At 40.0% G+C, this 20,178-nt stretch overlaps 1 protein-coding gene across 1 annotated transcript in view; it reads left to right on the top strand.

The window, feature by feature from the left end:
* Nucleotides 1-19,508, top strand: part of PPP2R5D (protein phosphatase 2 regulatory subunit B'delta) — a 63,706-nt gene extending 44,198 nt beyond the window's left edge. Inside the window, exons 14-16 of the mRNA XM_081943692.1 lie at nucleotides 10,764-10,836; nucleotides 15,012-15,128; nucleotides 17,646-19,508. Of these exons, the coding sequence (XP_081799818.1) occupies nucleotides 10,764-10,836; nucleotides 15,012-15,128; nucleotides 17,646-17,783 (328 nt within the window). The 3' untranslated portion in view covers nucleotides 17,784-19,508. The remainder of the gene's footprint in view (nucleotides 1-10,763; nucleotides 10,837-15,011; nucleotides 15,129-17,645) is intronic.
* The last annotated feature ends 670 nt before the right edge of the window (nucleotides 19,509-20,178 follow it).

Below are 20,178 nucleotides of genomic sequence, written 5' to 3'. Positions count from 1 at the left end.
AAAAAATTCAGGTTTCCATTCTATTTTAACATCTGTTATTATCTCTAGCCACTTTTTGATCCTTTTCCAAAAAAATTTAGCCTCCTCACAGGTCAACCATAAGTGGTAATATGTTCCATTTATTGATTCACATTTCCAGCATTTTGGGGAGGTATTTGTTGAGATTTTAGCTAACCTTGTTGGTGCCAGGTGCCATCTGTAAAACTGATTTTGTACTGATTTTCCTTGTATGCAACTGATAGTGTCATTTTTAAGTTTGTTCCCCAAAATTTTCCCATTTATCCAATTCAATATTATAGCCAAAGTTCTGTGCCCATTTTATCATTTGTTCTTTCACGATTTCCTCTTCCATTTTATGCTTCAGTATAAATGTATATATTCTCCCTATCATCTTTCTATCCGAGCTATGAATTATTTTATCCAATTTGTGTGGTTCTGTTTTGATGTAACATGTTTTAGTATCATTATTGTGTTTAATTTTGATTTGCAAGTAGGTTAGCCAGTCAACTTTCATGTTTTGTTCTGCCAATTCTTCAATTGTTTTTAAATTTCCCTGTCTGTCAATTATGTCTCAATATCTTAGCATTTTACTCATATCTATAAAATTTGGATGGATCGTCCTTTCTGTCGGTGATAGCCAATTCGGGATTTTCACATAGTGGATTTTTTTGATTTTGAGCCAGTTTTGCAATAACGCTCTTCTAATTAAATGTTTTTAAAAGTATTTGTACGTTTTATTTTTATCATCCCATAGGAATGTATACCAACCTGCTTGCAAATCATGGCCTTCTGAGGTCAAAATTCTTTTATTCTTTAGCTCTATCCAATCTTTCACCCATGTTATTGTTACTGCTAATGTGTATAATTCCCAATTTGGTAATGCTAAATCTCCCCTCTCCTTGCTATCTTGCATTGACTTTAGTTTAATCCTCGGTTTTCGTCCTTGCCAAATGAACCTAGCAGTTATTTTGTTTAATTCTTGAAAGAAAGTTTTACCCGGGTTAATAGGTGCAGCTTGCAACAAGAATAAGATTCTTGGTAAAATATTCATTTTGACTGTGGCTATATGTCCCATTAGTGATAGCTGAATATTTTTCCAGCTTTCTAAATCCTTCTTTATTTGTGTCACTAGTTTATTATAATTATCGTCCTTAATTGTGGAACATTTTGCAGACACCCAGATCCCCAAGTATTTCACTTTCTTAGTTATTTGCATTCTAGTTGCTAATTCAAGTTCCTCTTCTTGCTTTTTTGTCATATTCTTGATTATCATTTTTGTTTTGCCTTTATTGATTTTTAATCCTGCCATTTTGCCATATTCTTTTAATTTTTTAATTAATTTCAGACTGGATCTTCTGGAACAAATACTAAGTCATCGGCATAAGCTTGGGCCTTATATTCTTTATTTTTGAGTCTCAAACCTTTTATTCCCTGGTCCTTACTAATTTCATTTAATAAAATTTCCAGGGTTAATATAAACAGCAAAGGAGAGAGGGGGCATCCCTGTCTGACTCCCTTTTTTATTTCGATCTTCTCTGTTAGTTCTCTGTTCATCAGAACTTTGGCTGTCTGACTGTTTTAAAGTTTTTCTATCATTTTTGTAAATTTTCCTCCGAATTTCATCCTGTCTAATAGTGTTATTATAAATTTCCAAATTACGTTGTCAAATGCTTTTTGTGCATCAAGGAAAACCAGTACCATTTGTTTTTCTGGATGCACCTTGTAATATTCTATTATGTCTAGGATGACTCTTGTATTATTTTTAATGTGTCTGTGAGGTAAAAATCCATTTTTGTCTGGGTGTATTCGTTCATTTAAAACCTGTTTAATTCTTCCTGCCATAATTGCTGCAAATATTTTATAATCGGAATTTAGTAATGAAATTGGTCTGTAGTTTTGGATTTCTTGTAGATTGGTTTCTTCTTTCGGGATTAGCGATATTATTGCTTCCATCCATGATTCAGGCATCTTGGCTTTTCCCAAAACTTCGTTAAACATTTCCACTCTTATATCTTTCAATATTATTTTATTATATTTGTATAGCTCCACCGGTATTCCATCTGGTCCTGTGGTTTTATTATTTTTCTGTTTTTTCAGGGCTAATTCCACTTTGGCTAACGTTATTGGCCTGTTTATCGCTTCCCTTTGTTCTTTTGAGATTGGTGTTATCTTTTCTGTGTTTAAATAATGTTTTATTTTGTGTGTATAGTTTTGTGAAGTATTTATGAATAATATGCTTCTTTTCTTCCGCTTTGTATTGAATTCTTCCCTCATCATCTTTTAATTGATATATCATCATTTTTTCTCTTTCATTCTTCAGTCTGTATGCCAGCCATCGTCCAGGTTTGTTGGCTTGTTCAAAGTAATTTTGTCTGGCCTCTTTAATTTTCTGTGCTAATTCCTTTTGAGTTATTAAGTTGATCTTATGTTTAATCATCTCCCTTTTTTCTTTTTTAATTTTATTCTTTGGGTCTTTCTGTAGTTCAGCTTCGGCTTCTATAAGTTCTTTTTGCATACATTCTTGTTGCTCTTTTTGTTTTCTAGTTTTTCTTGCCATGTAGGCAGTCGTGAGGCCTCTTGTGTATGCTTTCATAGTGTCCCAGAGATTTTGAATTGAGGTGTCTTCTTTTTTATTTATTCTAAAAAATAGTTTAAATTCTTTCTCCAGCATTTGAGTGTATTCTATTTCATTTACAATATTTGAATTCATCATTCATCTTTTTCTTCTTCTTTGACCTTTCCATCTTAATTTTATTGGATTATGATCTGTCCACTCATTTGCTTCTGTTTCAATTTTGTCTAATTGGTTACATAGACCAGATGAAATCCAAGTCATGTCAATTCGTGATAGGGACTGGTGGGGGTTCAAATAAAAGGTATATTGCTTTCTTGTTTTGTGCCTTTCTCTCCAAATATCATGTAGTTTATATTCCATTGCCATCTCAAAAAAGGATTTGGGTAACATTTTTTTTTCATAGTCCATTTTTTAATCCGCTATTGCATTATAATCCCCAATTAAGCAAATATTTTCATTTTCATTTTCATTCATTTATTTTGTTGTGTAATTTCCTATAGAATTCCTTTTGTTTCTTTTTTTTTAATAATTTTTTTTATTTTTTATTTTCAAAACAAACACAACACATAAAATCTTCCTTCTTTACATACTGTAGAAAGTGTATCAGTTGGTTACAAAAGGCTTTCGTGCATCTCTTCCACAGTCATCAAGCATAATTCATATTAACTCAAGTATTTTAACTCAGACATTTATACATGTTACCATCATCATACCTCCATTTTCATTTGACTATAATTGTTTAAACGTCCTTCATCATAAAATATACCAAGATTTAATACATAACCACATACTGGCATTTCATTTACTATTTCTAAAATCCTCCAATAACACTGAATCCTTATATCCTATTCTAGCTAAACATCCATAATATTTAGTAACAAAATTTTCTAATCCTCCTTTCCAAATCATTGTTTACCATTTAAATCCAGTTTCCTTATGTTGTACCCATACATATATGTACGTTGTTATATTATTCCTCCTTTATTTGACTTTATCCTGTATCATAACATTTCCCCCCCTAATAATCAAGACTTAACTGAATCTAACTTACTTCTTTTTATTAACCTTTATATATAATCCAAAAGGATTTACAATCTTCCTTTCATGGGTACCATTAAATATTCATATCCGGAATTAGCCACCTAAACCAGATATTTTTTTCATATAATTTTTTAGTTAAAAAGAATTTCTTCCTCTTATCTCTTATTCTTTTTGGTATCTGTTTCAGAATGGTTATTTCTTTGTCCTTATATCTTAAAGGTTCCCCCCTTTGCACTCCTAGAATCTCATCTCTTGTAGTCTTTCTAAAAAAATTAACATGAACTTCCCTTGGAACATTGTATGTTCTAGCATATGCTGAATTGATTCTGTATATCAAATCCATATCCCACCCTAGCTGTTGCTTATCTCTTTTAATATAATCGGCTAGCATTGTTATCATAATCTCCCTTAAGTCTTCACCCTCCATTTCAGGTATGTTTTGAAATCTAAGAAAAAGAGACATTCTTTCAAATTCCATTTTTTCCATATAATTCTCAATTCCAACATTTTTTTTTTGTAAAGCCTTCATCTCTTCTCCCACCCCCACAGCCCCCTCCTCCAGAGCCTCTATTTTCTGGCTATTTTGTAAGGTCTGTTGTTTATTCTCTCTGAGTTCTTCCCTTAAGTCAGCCAGCTGTTTTTTTATTTCGTCCTGTCCCTTTAAGATTGACTGGAACATTTGTTGGAACATTTCTTGAGATTGCTGTTCCCCCTCGGGGGCCCTTGGTTGTAAAAAGGAAGATAGCTGTGTTTGCTGTGGAACAGGACTTGAAACAGAAGAAGATGGAGCCGATGCTGGTTTAGGAATAGGAGCCTTTTTCGCAGGCATTGTGAAGTTCAGAGAAAGTTTATAAGTCTGGACAGAAAAGATGGCGTCTACAGGAGCGTGCTGTCGGGCGGGGTCTACAGGCACACAAAATCCAGCGTGGGATATTAGTCTTCAATACAGCTCCCCTCTAGTTGTAGTCAATTTTCCCCAATCCAAGGAAGATTGTATAAAGAGATTCCTCTAGGGTTCACCGGGGTTTTATAATTCCGACCCAGGAGATTTTTCAAAGATAACAGTTCATTTGTAACGGCAGCAAAAACAGGGGGCAAAACGCCATTTTGGCTCAGCTCTCTCAGGGGATCGGAGGACAATCATTCAGAAAGTTTCCATTCATAGTTTATTAGGTCAGTTCACTTTCTTTCTTTCACAATTGTTCAGGAAAGCCATTAGCCCATTGCTTGAAAGAAGTGAATATCAAAGAGTTTTTTCCCAGTTTTCTCTCTCTCCTCCGAAAGAATGAGAGATCTTTTAAAGCCGCTTTTCCGAGGGGGGGGGGAGAAAAAAAACCCCTCTCCAATCTCAACACTTTACCAAGATCAAAGAGTCTTAAGAGAGCTGCTAATTCTTGTTTACTCAGTTGTTCAAAGTAGTAGGAAAAAGACCCCGGGGGAATCCCCAGCTCACCGCATTTCTGCTGTTGCCGTCACATGGAGCGTTTTCTTCCGATCTCCTCAGGACGAAGATGCACATGGCACCCCCCAAAAGCCTCCCGATGCCTAGGGCAAATCTGGTAGCCCCCCTGCGGCCGCCGCCGCTCCAGGGGGCTCCAGCAAGCCGCCCCCTCAGCAGGACGCCCCTACAAGGCTTCCTGTGCCCCCCCCGTGAGTCAGGGGAGGCCCACCAGGACGGCGAGCGGCAGACAACATGTCCGTCGTCCACAGAAACCGGAAGTAGAATCCTAAATATTCATATCCAATTATTACTTATCATAACACTACACATTGTATATATCATTATCAATTATTTATTTAACTATATCTATTGTCACTAAATTTCATTAAGTTTAACTAGTTTTAAATTATACACTTCCATCTACCGTGTTTCCCCCAAAATAAGACAGGGACTTATTTTCTTTTGACCCCCGAAATAAGCACTTGGCCTTATTTTCAGGGAGGGCTTATTATTTTTGAGGTGCAGGAGGTGGTGAGCATGGTCACCTCATGGCTACTGCTGTGTTGCAATATTTTCGGGGAGGACTTATTTTGGGGTGAGGGATTATTTTAGCGCATGTGCTCAAAAACCCAATTGAGCTTATTATCTGGGGAGGTCTTATTTTGGGGGAAACAGGGTATTAACCTGTATCTTTCCAGTAGCAAAACAGTCTCATGTCTTCTGCCATTTGTAGTGTCAATCCTCTAATCATCTCCTTAATCAAATTTGTATGGACTCCTCTTAGTAACTCCTTGCTTATAAAATCTCTCATGTAATTTCGATGCCCTTCTTCTGTTTCCTTAATCAGCTTATCTTTGATTGTCAGTAGTGTTATCAATGATGTTGCTAATAAAATTTCTCTCTTTAAATCCATAAATTCTTTTGTTTTTTAACAATAATTAACCTGCCTTAATATCACGTTTCAATATCTAAACATTCCTACGTATTATTCTATTCTGTTTTTGATCCTTAATTATTATATATCATAGAGTTATCACACTGTTACCTTATACAAATAGATGTCTCTCAATTGTATCAGTTATACAGGTACTCAATTCTAGTAATTAGTTTCTCTCTCTCTATATATATATACTCCAGCTTATGTCACCGTTGGTTTTCTTGCATCAGACTTCACAGTTCAAATCTATAATCCACTAGGTGTCACCCTCTCCTCAGTATCACTGTTAGTGGCAATCAGTTAGTACAACAAGTGCAGCGGCAAAGGCAAAATAAAGGGGGGTGGGGGTAAAGAAGCCCTCTAATCGTTCCAAAACAATTCTCTCTCAACTGTCTCCGGTACCGTTCCAAGTTCCGAGGAGAATAAATGCCGTATATTTGTAAGGTGTCCCCTCCAAAAAGAAAAAGAGCGCTTGCTCCCTTTGTTACCTGAGTTTATTGTTCACGGTTGAAACTGTTCAAAGCTCAAAGTTCAGCTATTCTTTGGAAAAAGAAAAGAGTAGACGGAAAAGCAAGAAGAAAAAAGTCAACAACCAACCCAGCCGTTAAACAATCCTTTATGTGCTTTCCAAGTCTTCTCAGCAGTTACTATGTCCCACTCCTGTTGTCCATGCTGGGTTTTCGTTCTCACTGTGGCCACTTTCGTTCAAGTTATTCACACTGTCAATTCCAACTCAGCGGCTCAGTTCTCACTACTTGTCAGCAAAAATCTGAACTGCAAAAACAGTCTCTGTCCCAGAGCCTCTTTCTTTTCAGCTCACCCTCTGCCAATTTCGCGTTGTCCTCCTTTTCTTTGGGTTGTCAATAATAATAATAGATGTCTCAATTTCAACTGCTTTCTCTCTCTGCTTCCTTCTTATGCGGTCGCCATCGCTCCGGTCCTGACCAAGTGGTAGGATAGATCCTCATCCATTTAGTGGGTTTCTCCTACCCGCTGGGGGATTTGCCTTATCACCCCAGCGTCTTCAGAGTTTCCCCCTTAATCTGCTGGTCCCTTCAGGATCCATAGCGCTCAGAAATGAGCTCAAACGAAGAAGTTAGAGTTAGAGGTTACGAAAACTCCCGTTCCTCAGCTCCAAGCATGATGACGTCACCATAGGAAATTGTATCCAACCCATTGCGACCCCATGGACAACATTCCTCCAGGCCTTCCTGTCCTCTACCATCCTCCGGAGTCCATTTAAACTCACGCCAATTGCTTCAATGACTCCTTCCAGCCACCTTATTCTCTGTTGTCCCCTTCTTCTTTTGCCCTCAATTGTTCCCAGCATTAGGCTCTTCTCCAGTGAGTCTTCTTAGTTCAGAACCAACCAAAGGAAAACCTGGTTAAAGAGCTGAAAGCAGTGGGACCCCAAGCCCTCAGGAGGAAGTAATGAATCATCTTAATTAGAAAATGCCATGAAAAGGAAAAAGGGAACATTGGCCAGTTTCATTAATCTTGGACAATTATTAGGCAGGCAAAAGGAATGTTTGGGGTGTCTCAAAAAGAAAATATTAAAATATAACTGTACACTATTACACTTGAGACAAAACATGATGTATAGGGAGCTTTTGATTGAACCAAAAGTTAAGAGGAACAGGTTTAGAAAATAAAATATAGATATAAGGATGAAGGTATGTGAGAATGGCCTTGGAAAAGCCACAGCAGAGGGACAGTTGGATAAGAGGCAGTTCAACTCGCAGAAAGAATGTGGGCATGATAAATGTTTCGGAAGGGTCCCCTTCTAGTTTCTTGGGCTGTCAAGGCAACAGGGAAGAAATGTATTTAACTTGCAAGAGTCTCTTTCTGTAACCTTACAATAAAGTAGAATTACTTCCTCTGGGTGTGCTTCCTGTCTGGACTACCTTGCAAGACTTTCAGAGGACCAAGAAAGCACACTAGCAAGTAGCTGAGGTCTATAGAAAAGCTAAACCTCAAAAGGAACTTAGATTTGCAAGTTGCAAGTAACAATGTAACTATTTTGGCTATATTAGTAGAAAAAGGAAAGGGTGGGCTCGCTGCTTGGATAAGATGGCAGGATGGTAACAAACTATGGGGAGAGGGCAGAGCTCCTCAATTCCTCCTTTGCTTTGGTCTTTTTCTCAAAGGGGAACTGTATTCAAATGGACCTAAGCAGAACATTTTGACACAAGAAGGGAGTGGCAACCCAAGGTAAGTAGAGATAGTTAGGGAGCACCTGACTAATATGAATGAATTTGTTTCCAGAGCCCAATTAATTCCACATGAGACTCTTAAAGAGCTTGTGGGTGTTATCTTGGAAGTCCTTTTTATGATGTTTGAGACATCATATAAAATGAGTATAGTGCCAGTGAACTGGAGAAGAGTAAAAAGGACATGAGTCCAATTAGCTTGTCATTGTTACCTAGCAAATTCTAGAAAAGTTTGTAAGTACTTGACAAACACTGTATTGTTTTGCTGTAGCCACTATGGATCTACTAAGAACAATGCCAAACCAATCTGTTCTCCTTTTTTAAATAGTGTAACGAGTAGACCATAAGAATGAAGCAGACGCAGTGTATCTTGGCTTCAGGGTCTTTCATGAATACCAGTGTAGGAAAATAGCCAAATATAGACAAGACCATGGTATTATTGCGTGGGTACAAAAATGGTTGAATAATCATACTCAGTGAGAGGTCCTCTGGGTCTCCACACACTGGAAGAAAATGTTGAGTGGCAAACTTGAAGGGATTTTTTTTCTAGGCTTTATATGATTCGGTGTATTTATAAATGACTTGGATCAAATATGTGGATAACACAATGCTAAGGGGACAGCAGATACTTTATGGAAAACAATATCGGGATTCAAAACTAATTGTTTTTTGTTAGTCAAAAGCCACATTTGGACTATTTCATTTAGTTGGGAATGCCATATTTTAGGGAAGGACATCGATACATTTAAATGAGGCAAGAGCAAAACAGCCAAGATGATAATAAGGAGCTACAGAGGGGAAACATTGTGAGAAAACAAGCTGTCTTCCAATATTTGAAGAACTACCAGGGAGGGGTTGTTTAATATAGCCTAGAAATCAATACAATACAATACAATACAATACAATAGTAGAGTTGGAAGGGACCTTGGAGGTCTTCTAGTCCAACCCCCTGCCCAGGCAGGAAACCCTATACCGTTTCAGACAGATGGCTACAACAGTGGTCTTCACTTGTGATGAAGCAGATTTATTTTATTACATTTCTATTCTGCCCATCTCTTCTAAAAAGTGATTCTGGGTGTCATAACATTTCCTGATGTCACTTAAGCATCAGGAAAATTCCTTCAGGGTAATAGCTCTTCAGCAGTGAAATTGATACCTTGCGAGGCAGTAGAGTACATTGGAAGTACTGAACAAAAATTTGATGGCCATTTGTTGGAAATGGCATGGTAGTAAATACATTCCCCAGAGATGAGATGGGAATAGGTAATCTCAAATATTAGTTTGAACTTCTACATTTTAGAAATCTAATTTTTCAGTATAAATCATATTGTAGTATTATCTTGATGATCTCCATATAAGAACAGGCTGGAAATTGTATGAAGTCTATTTAAATATTACCTGCTTTCTGAGTCACCTAGGTTATACCCCATGGTGGCTTTGCTCACATGAAAATCTTACGCGCATAAAATGTGCCAGTTTTCATTGGTGCTTTATATTGTGCATGTTTTGGCAGAGTTCCTCAACCCAAATAAGAGGAATAGGGAAAGAATGGGGTTTTCACTTTGCATACTGGAAATGCATGCCAGTATTACAGTGGTGGGATCCAGCCAGTTCGCACCACTTCGGGAGAACCAGTTTTAACCTTCTGAGCAATTTGGTGAACTGGTTGTTGGAAAAAATCATTAGGGCAGAGAACCGGTTGTTAAATTATTTGAATCCCGCCACTGCAGTATTATAATGTCACCAAGAGGTAGAAAGCAAGCAATTCTGTGCCTCCCTTATTCTGAGTAATACCCATACTAAGAAGCATAAACTGCAAATCTGTAAATGTTTCTTGAGAATAAGAAATATAAATTGATCTTCAGTCAGCACTTTAAAAACAGTTTAAAAGTTTTTAATATTTATTGCAGTGTAAATTATTTTTACTTCTAAGTAAACATTTAAATGTCTGGATTTAGTAGCTTCATAGTCTTTGTCCTGCTCAGTTCCATAACACATTAAATCAAACTCGCTGCGTCACATTGCTGTCACCTGACATTTCGCAGTATTTTTCCCATTCACGGAGCTGGGGTGGGGTGGCCTGCACGTGACGCATCCAGCCCATGGACCGCCAGTTTGACACCCCTGCCTAAATGGACATTTGATCTATGATGTCTTTTGAAATCTGGGATAAGAAGTTCCACCAAGAGGGTAACCCAAAGATGAGGAGAGATGCGGGTTAATGTCTGTTACCTACTGAAGAATTGAGTTAATAGGATTGGGTGAAATGAGTGAACTGCTTTTTTGGGGGGAGGATGGGAATGATTATGGTCACCCTAGAACCTGGGATGAAAGTAGAAAAGGTATTACTTTATGACATACGTGGGAAGGATTTTACATTTTTCTAAGCTATTTATAAAGTGGGGGAGGGAAAGGTACTTAAATTTGAATCTGTGTAGCATGAGATAGTCTTAATGCTTTTCAGGCTTTGTATTTAGAATGGTGTAACATGATCTGACCTCTAGAGAAATGATAAACTAGAAGTTTTAATACAAAAAATAAATTTCATTCCATCTTCAGAGGCCGGTTCAGATTGAAGGAAAGAGAAGAGGTGTGGCACAAGATTGAGGAGTTAGCTCGGCAGAATCCTCAGGTAATTATTATGATCAGATGAAAGGTTCTGAAATATCCTCACTTTCTTCTATTTTTAGGTAATATTGCCAAACACTCTTAGGAGTGCTGAACTAAAACTTGTGTTTAAAATTGATTGTGACTTTAGTGTGTGGTGCAGTAAATGTTACTCTCAGCTTCTGTTTCCAATGTATAAAATTGAAATGTAAAGACCAAATGCGGTCACATGCTTTATCTGATGGTATTTTGGTACTGATAAGCACGCATCTAAGCAGTTGCTAAAATAAAATAAAATAAACTAGTCTAATTTTTCTGGGAGACTCAAGTACCTATCAATAGCTCTGTTTATTGCCTTAGTCTGGCACTAGATGAGTGCTTCATAAGTTTGGTAAGTTATTACATTAAAGGAATAAATGTCAGAAACTGCCTTTGTAGTCCACCAGCTGATTACTGTTTCTGCTAACAGCAGGGTTTGTAAGATTTCTATGATGGAGTTTCTAGGGATAAAATCTGAATTTCTACATATAGCACGGACAGTACTGTGTTTCCCAGAAAATATGACATGTCCTGATAATAAGGCCATGCCACATTTTTCTGGCGGGCAAAAATATAAGCTCTCCCCCGCAAATAAGTCCCCTGGACAACCCCCCCACCTCCGGCCAGGCAGAGCGCCGCTCACCAACCTAGTGGTATCCCGAAGCTGCCAAGCCGCGGGAACCGGCGGGGAGGCAAAGATGATCGTGTTGCTTGGTGCCTTTGGGATATGGCTAGGTTGGTGAGCAGCGCTGTGCCCAGCTGAAGAGGGGGGTTGCCGGGTGGCTGCTCTCTTGCGAGCGGGCTCCCAATGAGCCGGGCACATCCTCATGTGCGAAAGACTATGTTGCGCTGTCGCAGCAGTGCAACACAGCAGCCATCAAGCAACCACGCTCACGAGCAGCCCACCTGGCAAACCCCCTTTCCAGCCGGGCACAGCGCCATTCACTGACCTAGAGGTATTGCCAAGCCGTGTGAGTGCCTGTTCACTACCACCTGGCTCCCACCCTATGATTGTACACTCTGCCAGCAGCTGGCCCACAACCATAGAGCGTACTCCCAGAGCGGCCACTGCTGGAAGACTCGGTTTGAAAGCCGCAGAAAAAGCCATGTGGCGACGGTGGCATGGCGCTGTGCCCGGCTGTGTGGCTGCTCGTGAGCGTGGTTGCTTCATGGCTGCTATTCATGGCAGCCATTCGCCCATGAGGCTGTGCCCGGCTCTTTAGGAGCCAGCTCACAAGAGAGCAGCTGCCCGGCAACCCCAAAACAATAAACCCTCTCCTCATAATAAGGCCCAAGCCATATTTTGTGGGTAAAAAGAAAATAAGACCCTGTCTTATTTTCAGGAAAACACAGTATTCATGTAGCCAGAATACTGAGCTACTAAACAGCAGTTATTATTGCTTGCTGAGTGCCTGAAAAGGAGTTCAATTGAATTGGTTTTGCAAGTTATTGCTTCTCCATGTTTGACTCTCACAGAACTGGAGCAATATATAGATGACACTTCTCCTGTCTACCATGTTTCCCCGAAAATAAGACAGGGTCTTATTTTTTTTTACCTCCCAAATGTTGCGAGCGGGTGCCCGAACAGCCGGGCACAGCCTCAGGGGCAAATGGCTGTGTTACGCTGTTGCAGCAGCGCAACACAGCAGCCATGAGGTGACCACGCTCATGAGCAACCGCCCGGCAACCCCCCTTTCTAGCCAGGCAGAACGCCACTCACCGACCCAGTAATATCCCAAAGGCGCTAAGCTGCGTGGCGCTCTGCCCGGCTGGAAAGGGAGGTTGCATGAGCGCCTGTTCCGCCCCAGCTCGCATGCCTCCCAGACTCACAATGCCCTGGCCCAGTTGTCACTGCAGGGCCAGGCCACGTGGCCGCGGTGCCGCCGCCATTGTCGCCACGCTCCGAGCATAACCGGCTTCCAAACTCTGGAGATTAACATTATTTATCAAGTTTGGTCACCTCTAAACTTCACAAGGTACATAACAGTTGCGTATTCTGAAGTAAACTACAATCTACAAAAATATAGTCTATAATAAATCTGTTAGACTTATTGCCAGAAGAGATTTGATAGGTTTTGCTACCAAAGAGAGCAAGGCAATGAAGATAATAATGGCTGAATTGGTACTACTGGTTGTTGTGGAGGTAGAGAAAATAGAACTGACATAATTCTACTTTTATGACAAGAAAAAAGCAAAGTATAACTACCGTGTTTCCCCGAAATTGTGACATGTCTTGATAATAAGGCCATGCCATATTTTTCCTGTAGGCAAAAATATATGCCCTCCCCCAATAATAAGCCCCCTGGACAACCCCCCCTCCAGCCAGCCAGAGCGCCATTCACCAACCTAGCGATATCCCGAAGGTGCAAAGCCGCAGGAGCCGGAGGGCAGGGGGGGCAAAGGCGCTCACATTGCTTGATGCCTTTGGGATACCGCTAGGTTGGTGGGTGGCGCTGTGCCCAGCTGGAGCGGGGGGGGGGTGCTGGGCAGCTGCTCTCATGAGCAGCTGCCCGGCAATGCCCCTTTCCAGCCAGGCAGAACGCCACTCACTGACCCAGTAATATCCCAAAGGCGCTAAGCCACGTGGCGCTCTGCCTGGCTGGAAAGAGAGGTTGCGCGAGTACTTGTTTGCATGCTCGCATGCCTCCCAGACTCACAATGCCCTGGTCCAGCTCTTCCTGCAGGGCCAGGGTGCCGCCAGCTCGCATGCCTTCCAGACTCACAATGCTCTGGTCCAGCTCTTCCTGCAGGGCCAGGGTGCCGCCGCTACCGTGGCCCCTCTGGCACCACCGCGGCCCCGCTGCCACCACCACTATGCTCCGAGCATAACTGGCTTCCAAACTCCGGAGATTCGCCACTCTGGGACTACACTCTATGGTTGTGGGCTGGCTGTTGGAAGACCCTGGTGGGACAGAGAGTCTTCCGGCAGCCGGCCCACAACCATAGAGCATAGTCCCAGAGCGGCTGCTGCCAGAAGACTCGGCAGCGGATCTCCAGAGTTTGGAAGCCGGTTTTGCTTGTAGCGCTCTGGCCCTGCAGGGAGAGTTGGGCCAGGGCATGGTGACGCTGGGAGGCATGCGAGCTGGGGCGGAACAGGCGCTCATGCAACCTCCCTTTCCTGCTGGGCAGAGCGCCACGTGGCTTAGCGTCTTTGGGATATTACTGGGTCGGTGAGTGGCGTTCTGCCCGGCTGGAGTGGGGGGTTGCCGGGCGGCTGCTTGTAAGAGCAGCCACCCAGCAACCCCCCGCTCCAGCTGGGTACAGCATCACTCACCAACCTAACGGTATCCCAAAGACAGCAAGCAATGTGAGCGCCTTTGCCCCCCCTCCCCCAGCTCCTGCGGCTTGGCGCCTTCAGGATATCGCTAGGTTGGTGAGTGGCGCTCTGCTTGGCTGGAAGGGAGGGTTGTCATGGGGGCTTATTTTCAGGGGAGGGCTTATGTTTTTGCCCAGCTGAAAAATGTGGCAAGGCCTTAATTTCAGGACAGGTCGCATTTTCAGGGAAACACGGTATTACCTGATGAAAGACAAGAATAGCTAACTTTGTAGGAAAACCTTATATATTGTTATGGAGTACCACATTTCAAATGAATTTGTTTAATTTTTTTTCATCCAAGTTAATTTTAAGAGACATAGAATTGTTTAAAGGATAACGTTATAGTATTACTCCTATATCATTGTACTATTTTATGTGAAATATAATGCAACCGCCAGTGTTAATTCTTGTAGAAATTCAGACTTTTTCACACACTGATTCCTTTAACTCAAAACCTTTTTGAATATTGAATAAATGTATAGTTTTGAATAGGTAATAGCTGCATAGTAACAATTGTGTTGTTAGGTTTTAGTTAAGATTGGATCTTATGTCTTGATACTTTCATTATTTTTTTTAATTGGGATTTTCACCATTGCAACAACAACAAAAAATGACTCAGTCCCCTTTATTGTAAGAGAATATCTGAATTAAGAATGAAAGTTTTCAGTAACTTTTATATCCCCAAACCTATTTCACAAAGGGATGATGAATTGTAATTGAAAACATTCACATTATATCCTTTTTTTTTCTTTTGGGGATCTGTATATACGTGTAAACATTTGACGTTCTAGTACTTGAGTTGTTGAGCTTGCATTCCCATTTTTCTGTGTGCTGTGTTCCTGCAGTACCCCACGTATTGCGCACCCCCACCTTTGCCTCCTGTTTATTGCATGGAGACGGAGACCCCCACTGCAGAGGACATACAGCTACTGAAGAAAACGATGGAAACAGAGGCTGTACAGGTGACTTAAATTATATAAACCCAATTGATCCAGAGCCTATCTGTAGCGTGTAGTTCCTGGTAGCTAGTTTCTCTTAAGCAAGCAAGCAAATTTTGGCAGACCCTTACTTGGCTCAAAGGCAAGCTAATCATAAACGATTGGCACATGGTTTCTCTGTGGAAAGGCAGAATGGGTGGGAAATAATCCTTAATTCTCAAATAGCTTAGGAAATGTGTGCAAGGATTTGTCGGCTACCACAACTTAAAATAGAGGGACAGTGGTTTTTAAAACATCATACTGGATGTATTTCTGACTACTGCAGATTTATAAACTAACCCATAGTTTCTGAGTTCTGAAAACAAAACACCAAGTCACAGAACCTTTCCAGTTCATTCCTCCACCTGCACTCCTTTTAATAGTTTGTTTGTTTTACATGGCTTTTTGGAAACAAATATATAATTATTACAGTAACTGTGAAATGAGCTAACAGTCACTTGGATGCACTTAGGACTAAATAAATACCTATGGGTAGCTGGAACACTGACTACTTTGTAACTTAATTACATTTTGCATGAAAGGACAAAATCAACAGTTCAAGAAGAGGCATAATGGAATCAATCCCATAGCATTTGGGATGGTTAAATTACATTCTTAACATTTCAACAAAAGCATTTGTCCTTTCTTGTGGTGATTCTCCTTGAATTATGTAGGTCCATGACACAACTCCAGTATTCATACACTTCATGTCAGTCATAATTAGACTTGGATTTGGAATGGGCACAGTTGGGATATCCACTGTATTTCATACGGCAGGAGAGTATAACTTTTTACTCCTTTGCTCCTACCTTCTGTACTTCCTCTGTTTCCTCTTAATTTTGACTCTTGCTAGCATACTGTTAGATATTTTTTTCCAATCTGAATTTGAAACACCAAATTTGAAAACTCTTTGAGTTTGTATCATACCTTCTCTGTCAGGAAATAGTTTTTAAAAATTGGGTGCCCACAGATTAAGTATAGTATATCTTATTGTTTAGTCAATTGACCATATCAAAGCATGAACATCAACAACAGCAAGTTACAATAAATAAGACACAGTGAAATGCAATAAAATAGATTACAGTAGGATGAAATAAACGATGCCCACAGGCTTCTGTTGTTGCATAAATCAAACCGAAGTAGAGTTGAAAAATAGCAATCTCTAATATGAGTCAGAGGCGGAGTTCCCTTTGTTTCTTATGAAACAAATGGTCCTATTTTGTAAAAGATAAGTTAAAACAACCACACAATATATGGTTGTATTTCAATTTCTTTAAGATACTTTGGTATTTCTGCTTGCTTCTTAGTTTCCATGTTGCTGATTTGTAAATTAGAGTGTTGTCTAGATTGTTTCTTTCATGTTGAATTTCATTATCATTGTAGTGTGTGTATATTGATCTATAATCATTGACTCAGCTTACCCTACCGTATTTTTTGGCATATAAAACACACCTCCCCCCCCCAAAAAGAGGGTGAAAATCTGGGTGCATTTTATACACTGAATACAGCACTTTTGGCCTACTGAACCTCCCCCCCAATCAAAAATGGATGTGCAGAGGGTTTGGGAGGCTTGCAAAGTGCTCCTGGGGGCTGGGGAGAGTAAAACCGAGCAAAAAAACAGGCTGTTTTTGCTCATTCCTCCCCTGCCCCCAGGAGCATTCTAGAAGCCTCCCAAAGCCTCTGCATGACTTTTTTTTTCAAAACAAAAGGCCCATTTTTACAAGAAATGGGCCATTTTTTGCTCATTTTTGCCCCCCCCCAGCCCCTAGGAGCACTCTACAAGCCTCCCAAAACTCTGCAACCCCCCCTCCTTTTTTCTTCTTCTTCAAAAAATGAGATATGCAGAGGGCTTGAGGCCTGCAAAGTGCAGAAATTTTTTTAAAAAAACATTTACCTCTTCAAAATCATGGTGCGTCTTATACTACGGTGTGTCTTATACTCCAGAAAATACGGTACTTCAATTACTCACTTTGTTAATACTTGATTTCTGACTGTAGTAATTCTGTTGTTCTCTTGCTTGTGTGACATTGTGCCTGATTATTATTACTTGAAGGCTGATGCCTTAAAGGAAAATGAAATAGTTAAGTATCTTAGTCAGGGATTTAATTGGTGGCCTTCCAAAAATTACTAGAGTGTAGTTTCCCATCATCTCTGATAACTGTTGCCAAGGTTGATAGGTTTTAAATCCAGCATCATACGAAAAATCACAGACTGCCCTGTCCTGCTTGCTTAGCAATTTCTACATTGATTTTTATTGTAGAATTTAATGGCATCATAGACATAGCGGCATCTGTCTATGTCATCCTCTGAAAACAGAGATTGGGTACAGTGAGCAAATAGGTATTATATGGACTTGGGAGATGGGCCTAATTAAACCCAACTTGGCCATGATTTAGTAATCTATATACTGTATAATACCAGAGAGAAGAGAGCAAGTTAGCTCTTGGGAGAAATTTGCAGATTCTACAAACTACTTTTAATCTGTTATGTGTTTGTGTTTAGATGTTGAAAGATATGAAGAAGGAGAAGGTTTTGCTGCGTCGGAAATCAGAGCTTCCTCAGGATGTCTACACCATAAAGGCTTTGGAAGCACACAAGAGAGCAGAAGAATTTCTCACCTCAAGCCAGGAGGCACTCTGACGGGCTAGGGAGACCCTGGAGGGTACACAGAAATGCACTTTGTTCTAACGTATAGCTAGGGAATGAACATGGTGACCTGTGCCTGTCCTCCACTCCATTCTCATTCTTTCAGGTTCAGTTTGATTTTACATTGTACCTCATATCCCACCACACTTTCACTTACTCCTGCTTTAAATCTTTTTAAGGCTGTGTTTTGTGTGCACGTGTGATGGGAGCCTAGGAACCTGTGAGAATATCATTCCATTGAAAGGAACATCCCAATTCCTGAATTTGTACAAAAAAATAATAATTCTAAAATCCCAGGACCAGGGCATTGGGAATTTATCTGTTTATCAGTCATCCAGAGCCCTTGACTGATATTCTCATTATCTTTCCACCTATCACACAACCGGGTGGTCTGCATAATGGAAATGTTATGTTATATTGACTAAACAGGTTGGTATAGGCAATTTTCTCTTGAGAATAATGTGATACATCCCTCCCATAAAATTTAGAATAAATAACTAATCTGATGGAGATTGCAGCTGCGTTTGGTTGTTATGAGAAAGGGTGATATCGTACATCCCCCCCCTCCCTGAAATTGTGTTTGCATTAGCAGTCATGCATAATTCCAAATCCAGTGATTTAGATAATGCTTTCAATGAATTTTCACCTTCCAAATAGAGGCTTGCAGTTGATCTATGTGCCTGGCAGCTATTGTGCAGCTGCTGCATGAATGTGTTACTTGAGTCTTGCTTTCTGTCTATCTTTGTTAGTACTGGAGGGAGAGTAGCTGTTAAGCACATTCTCTACTAATAATGCCAACTTTCCTTTCAGCTGTTGGGTTTTAAGCGCCAGCAAATCTTAAATAGCTTTATGCATTTTGCATATTGAAAATCATAGGAAAAATTAAATAAAGAATGCAGGAAACTCCAATTTCCATGTATCAACTGAGCTAGTCTTTCCCAGTTAATTCCTCACCCTGTTGCTAAATTTATGCTCCCATTGTCTCTCAGCTAGCATGGTTTTATTTTCAGTGTTTATGTGGATTCCAGCTGTTCTAGCACCATTCGTCAGTTCAGGAAACCGAATATCAAGAAGTTGCAGAAATTCACCTAAGGGAATATATAATTTGGGGTATTCAGACTTCTTTGAAGTATGGGTAGCCAGAATATAGTAGTTACATTTATTTAACAGCTTCTCATAGTTGAAAAGCTGCTGGTTTATTTTGGATCATGGTAATCACAGAAGGGGAAGCCTACAGTATCCTATGCTCTAGCTTTAGAAAAAATGTTTCTAGTGAGTCGCCGTCTCCGCCCCCCCCTCCACATTTAAAGTTTTATCCATTTATTGCTCATGGGGGGGGGCTTATTGGGAAAAAGTGGAATATCAGAAAAGTAATAATGTTGGACTGTGAGACTTTTTTTCATGTTCTTATTTAAATCTCCATGTGCTGTAATTTTGTCTTGTCTGCTTACTTATACCATTCTGTTCCACTGTACCTTTAATGACTTGACTGAAGTTGATTTGCAGCATATTTCATTTCAATATTCACCGAATTTACCTCTTCAGATATATCTTTTAACTCTTAAAAAACTGCAATTTAAAAAAGTGGACATTTGCCAATTTTCCATACTGATACTCAAGCTACAGGCTGGGTACCTATATCATGCTATTCTCTTTTAAACCATGAATTATTGAATAAATCACAGTGCCTGGGCTTACCCATCATTCAAGCCGAACAAATTTCAGTCTGATACATTCCTCTTTGGTATTTTTCTCTGTGGAATTCTTCATTTGTCCCTTTACTAACAGTCCATCAGCATTATGTGATCATTAAGCATGCACAAGCTTCACTGGCCTATTTCTGGAGTTCTCAAAAGCTTTTTTCCCTCCCCCAGAACATTATTACTTTGGCAACCCATATTTTGCGCATGGTAGAGTTTTAACTACATGAGGGCAGGCACTTAGAATTGAAACTGACGTTAGAATATATGATGATGCTAACCTCCACTGTCTGCTGTCAAAATACTTTCAATATCTGTTGTTCAAGATGCTCTGTCTGGCTATAGTTTCTCATACTAAGGATGTCTTTTAATCTTCTTGCAAGGTTCCAGTTGAAGCATATGTGGAAGGAAGTTAAACAGGAACTTATAATCGATTTGCAAGATGTTCCTTGGTTCAGTGACAGAATCAAACAAAAATGAAGGTTCACCGAGTAGCTTGCACATTCAGCTACTGGTTTTTCAAAGTGTGGTTTAGCTGTGGGAGGAACAAAAGAAAACTTGGAACTCCTTAACACCAACATGTGGTTGTCTGCTTATATATTCCCCCTCAAAGTTGGGCTCTGTAAATGAGAAGGACCATAGGAAAGTATCCTTCATTATCCACATGTATGCTACACAGCACTTCTATG

The sequence above is a fragment of the Natrix helvetica genome, assembly GCF_964273705.1.
Source record: "Natrix helvetica genome assembly, chromosome: 2".
NCBI lineage: Eukaryota > Metazoa > Chordata > Lepidosauria > Squamata > Natricidae > Natrix > Natrix helvetica.
This window is presented reverse-complemented; position numbering and strand designations above follow the sequence as displayed.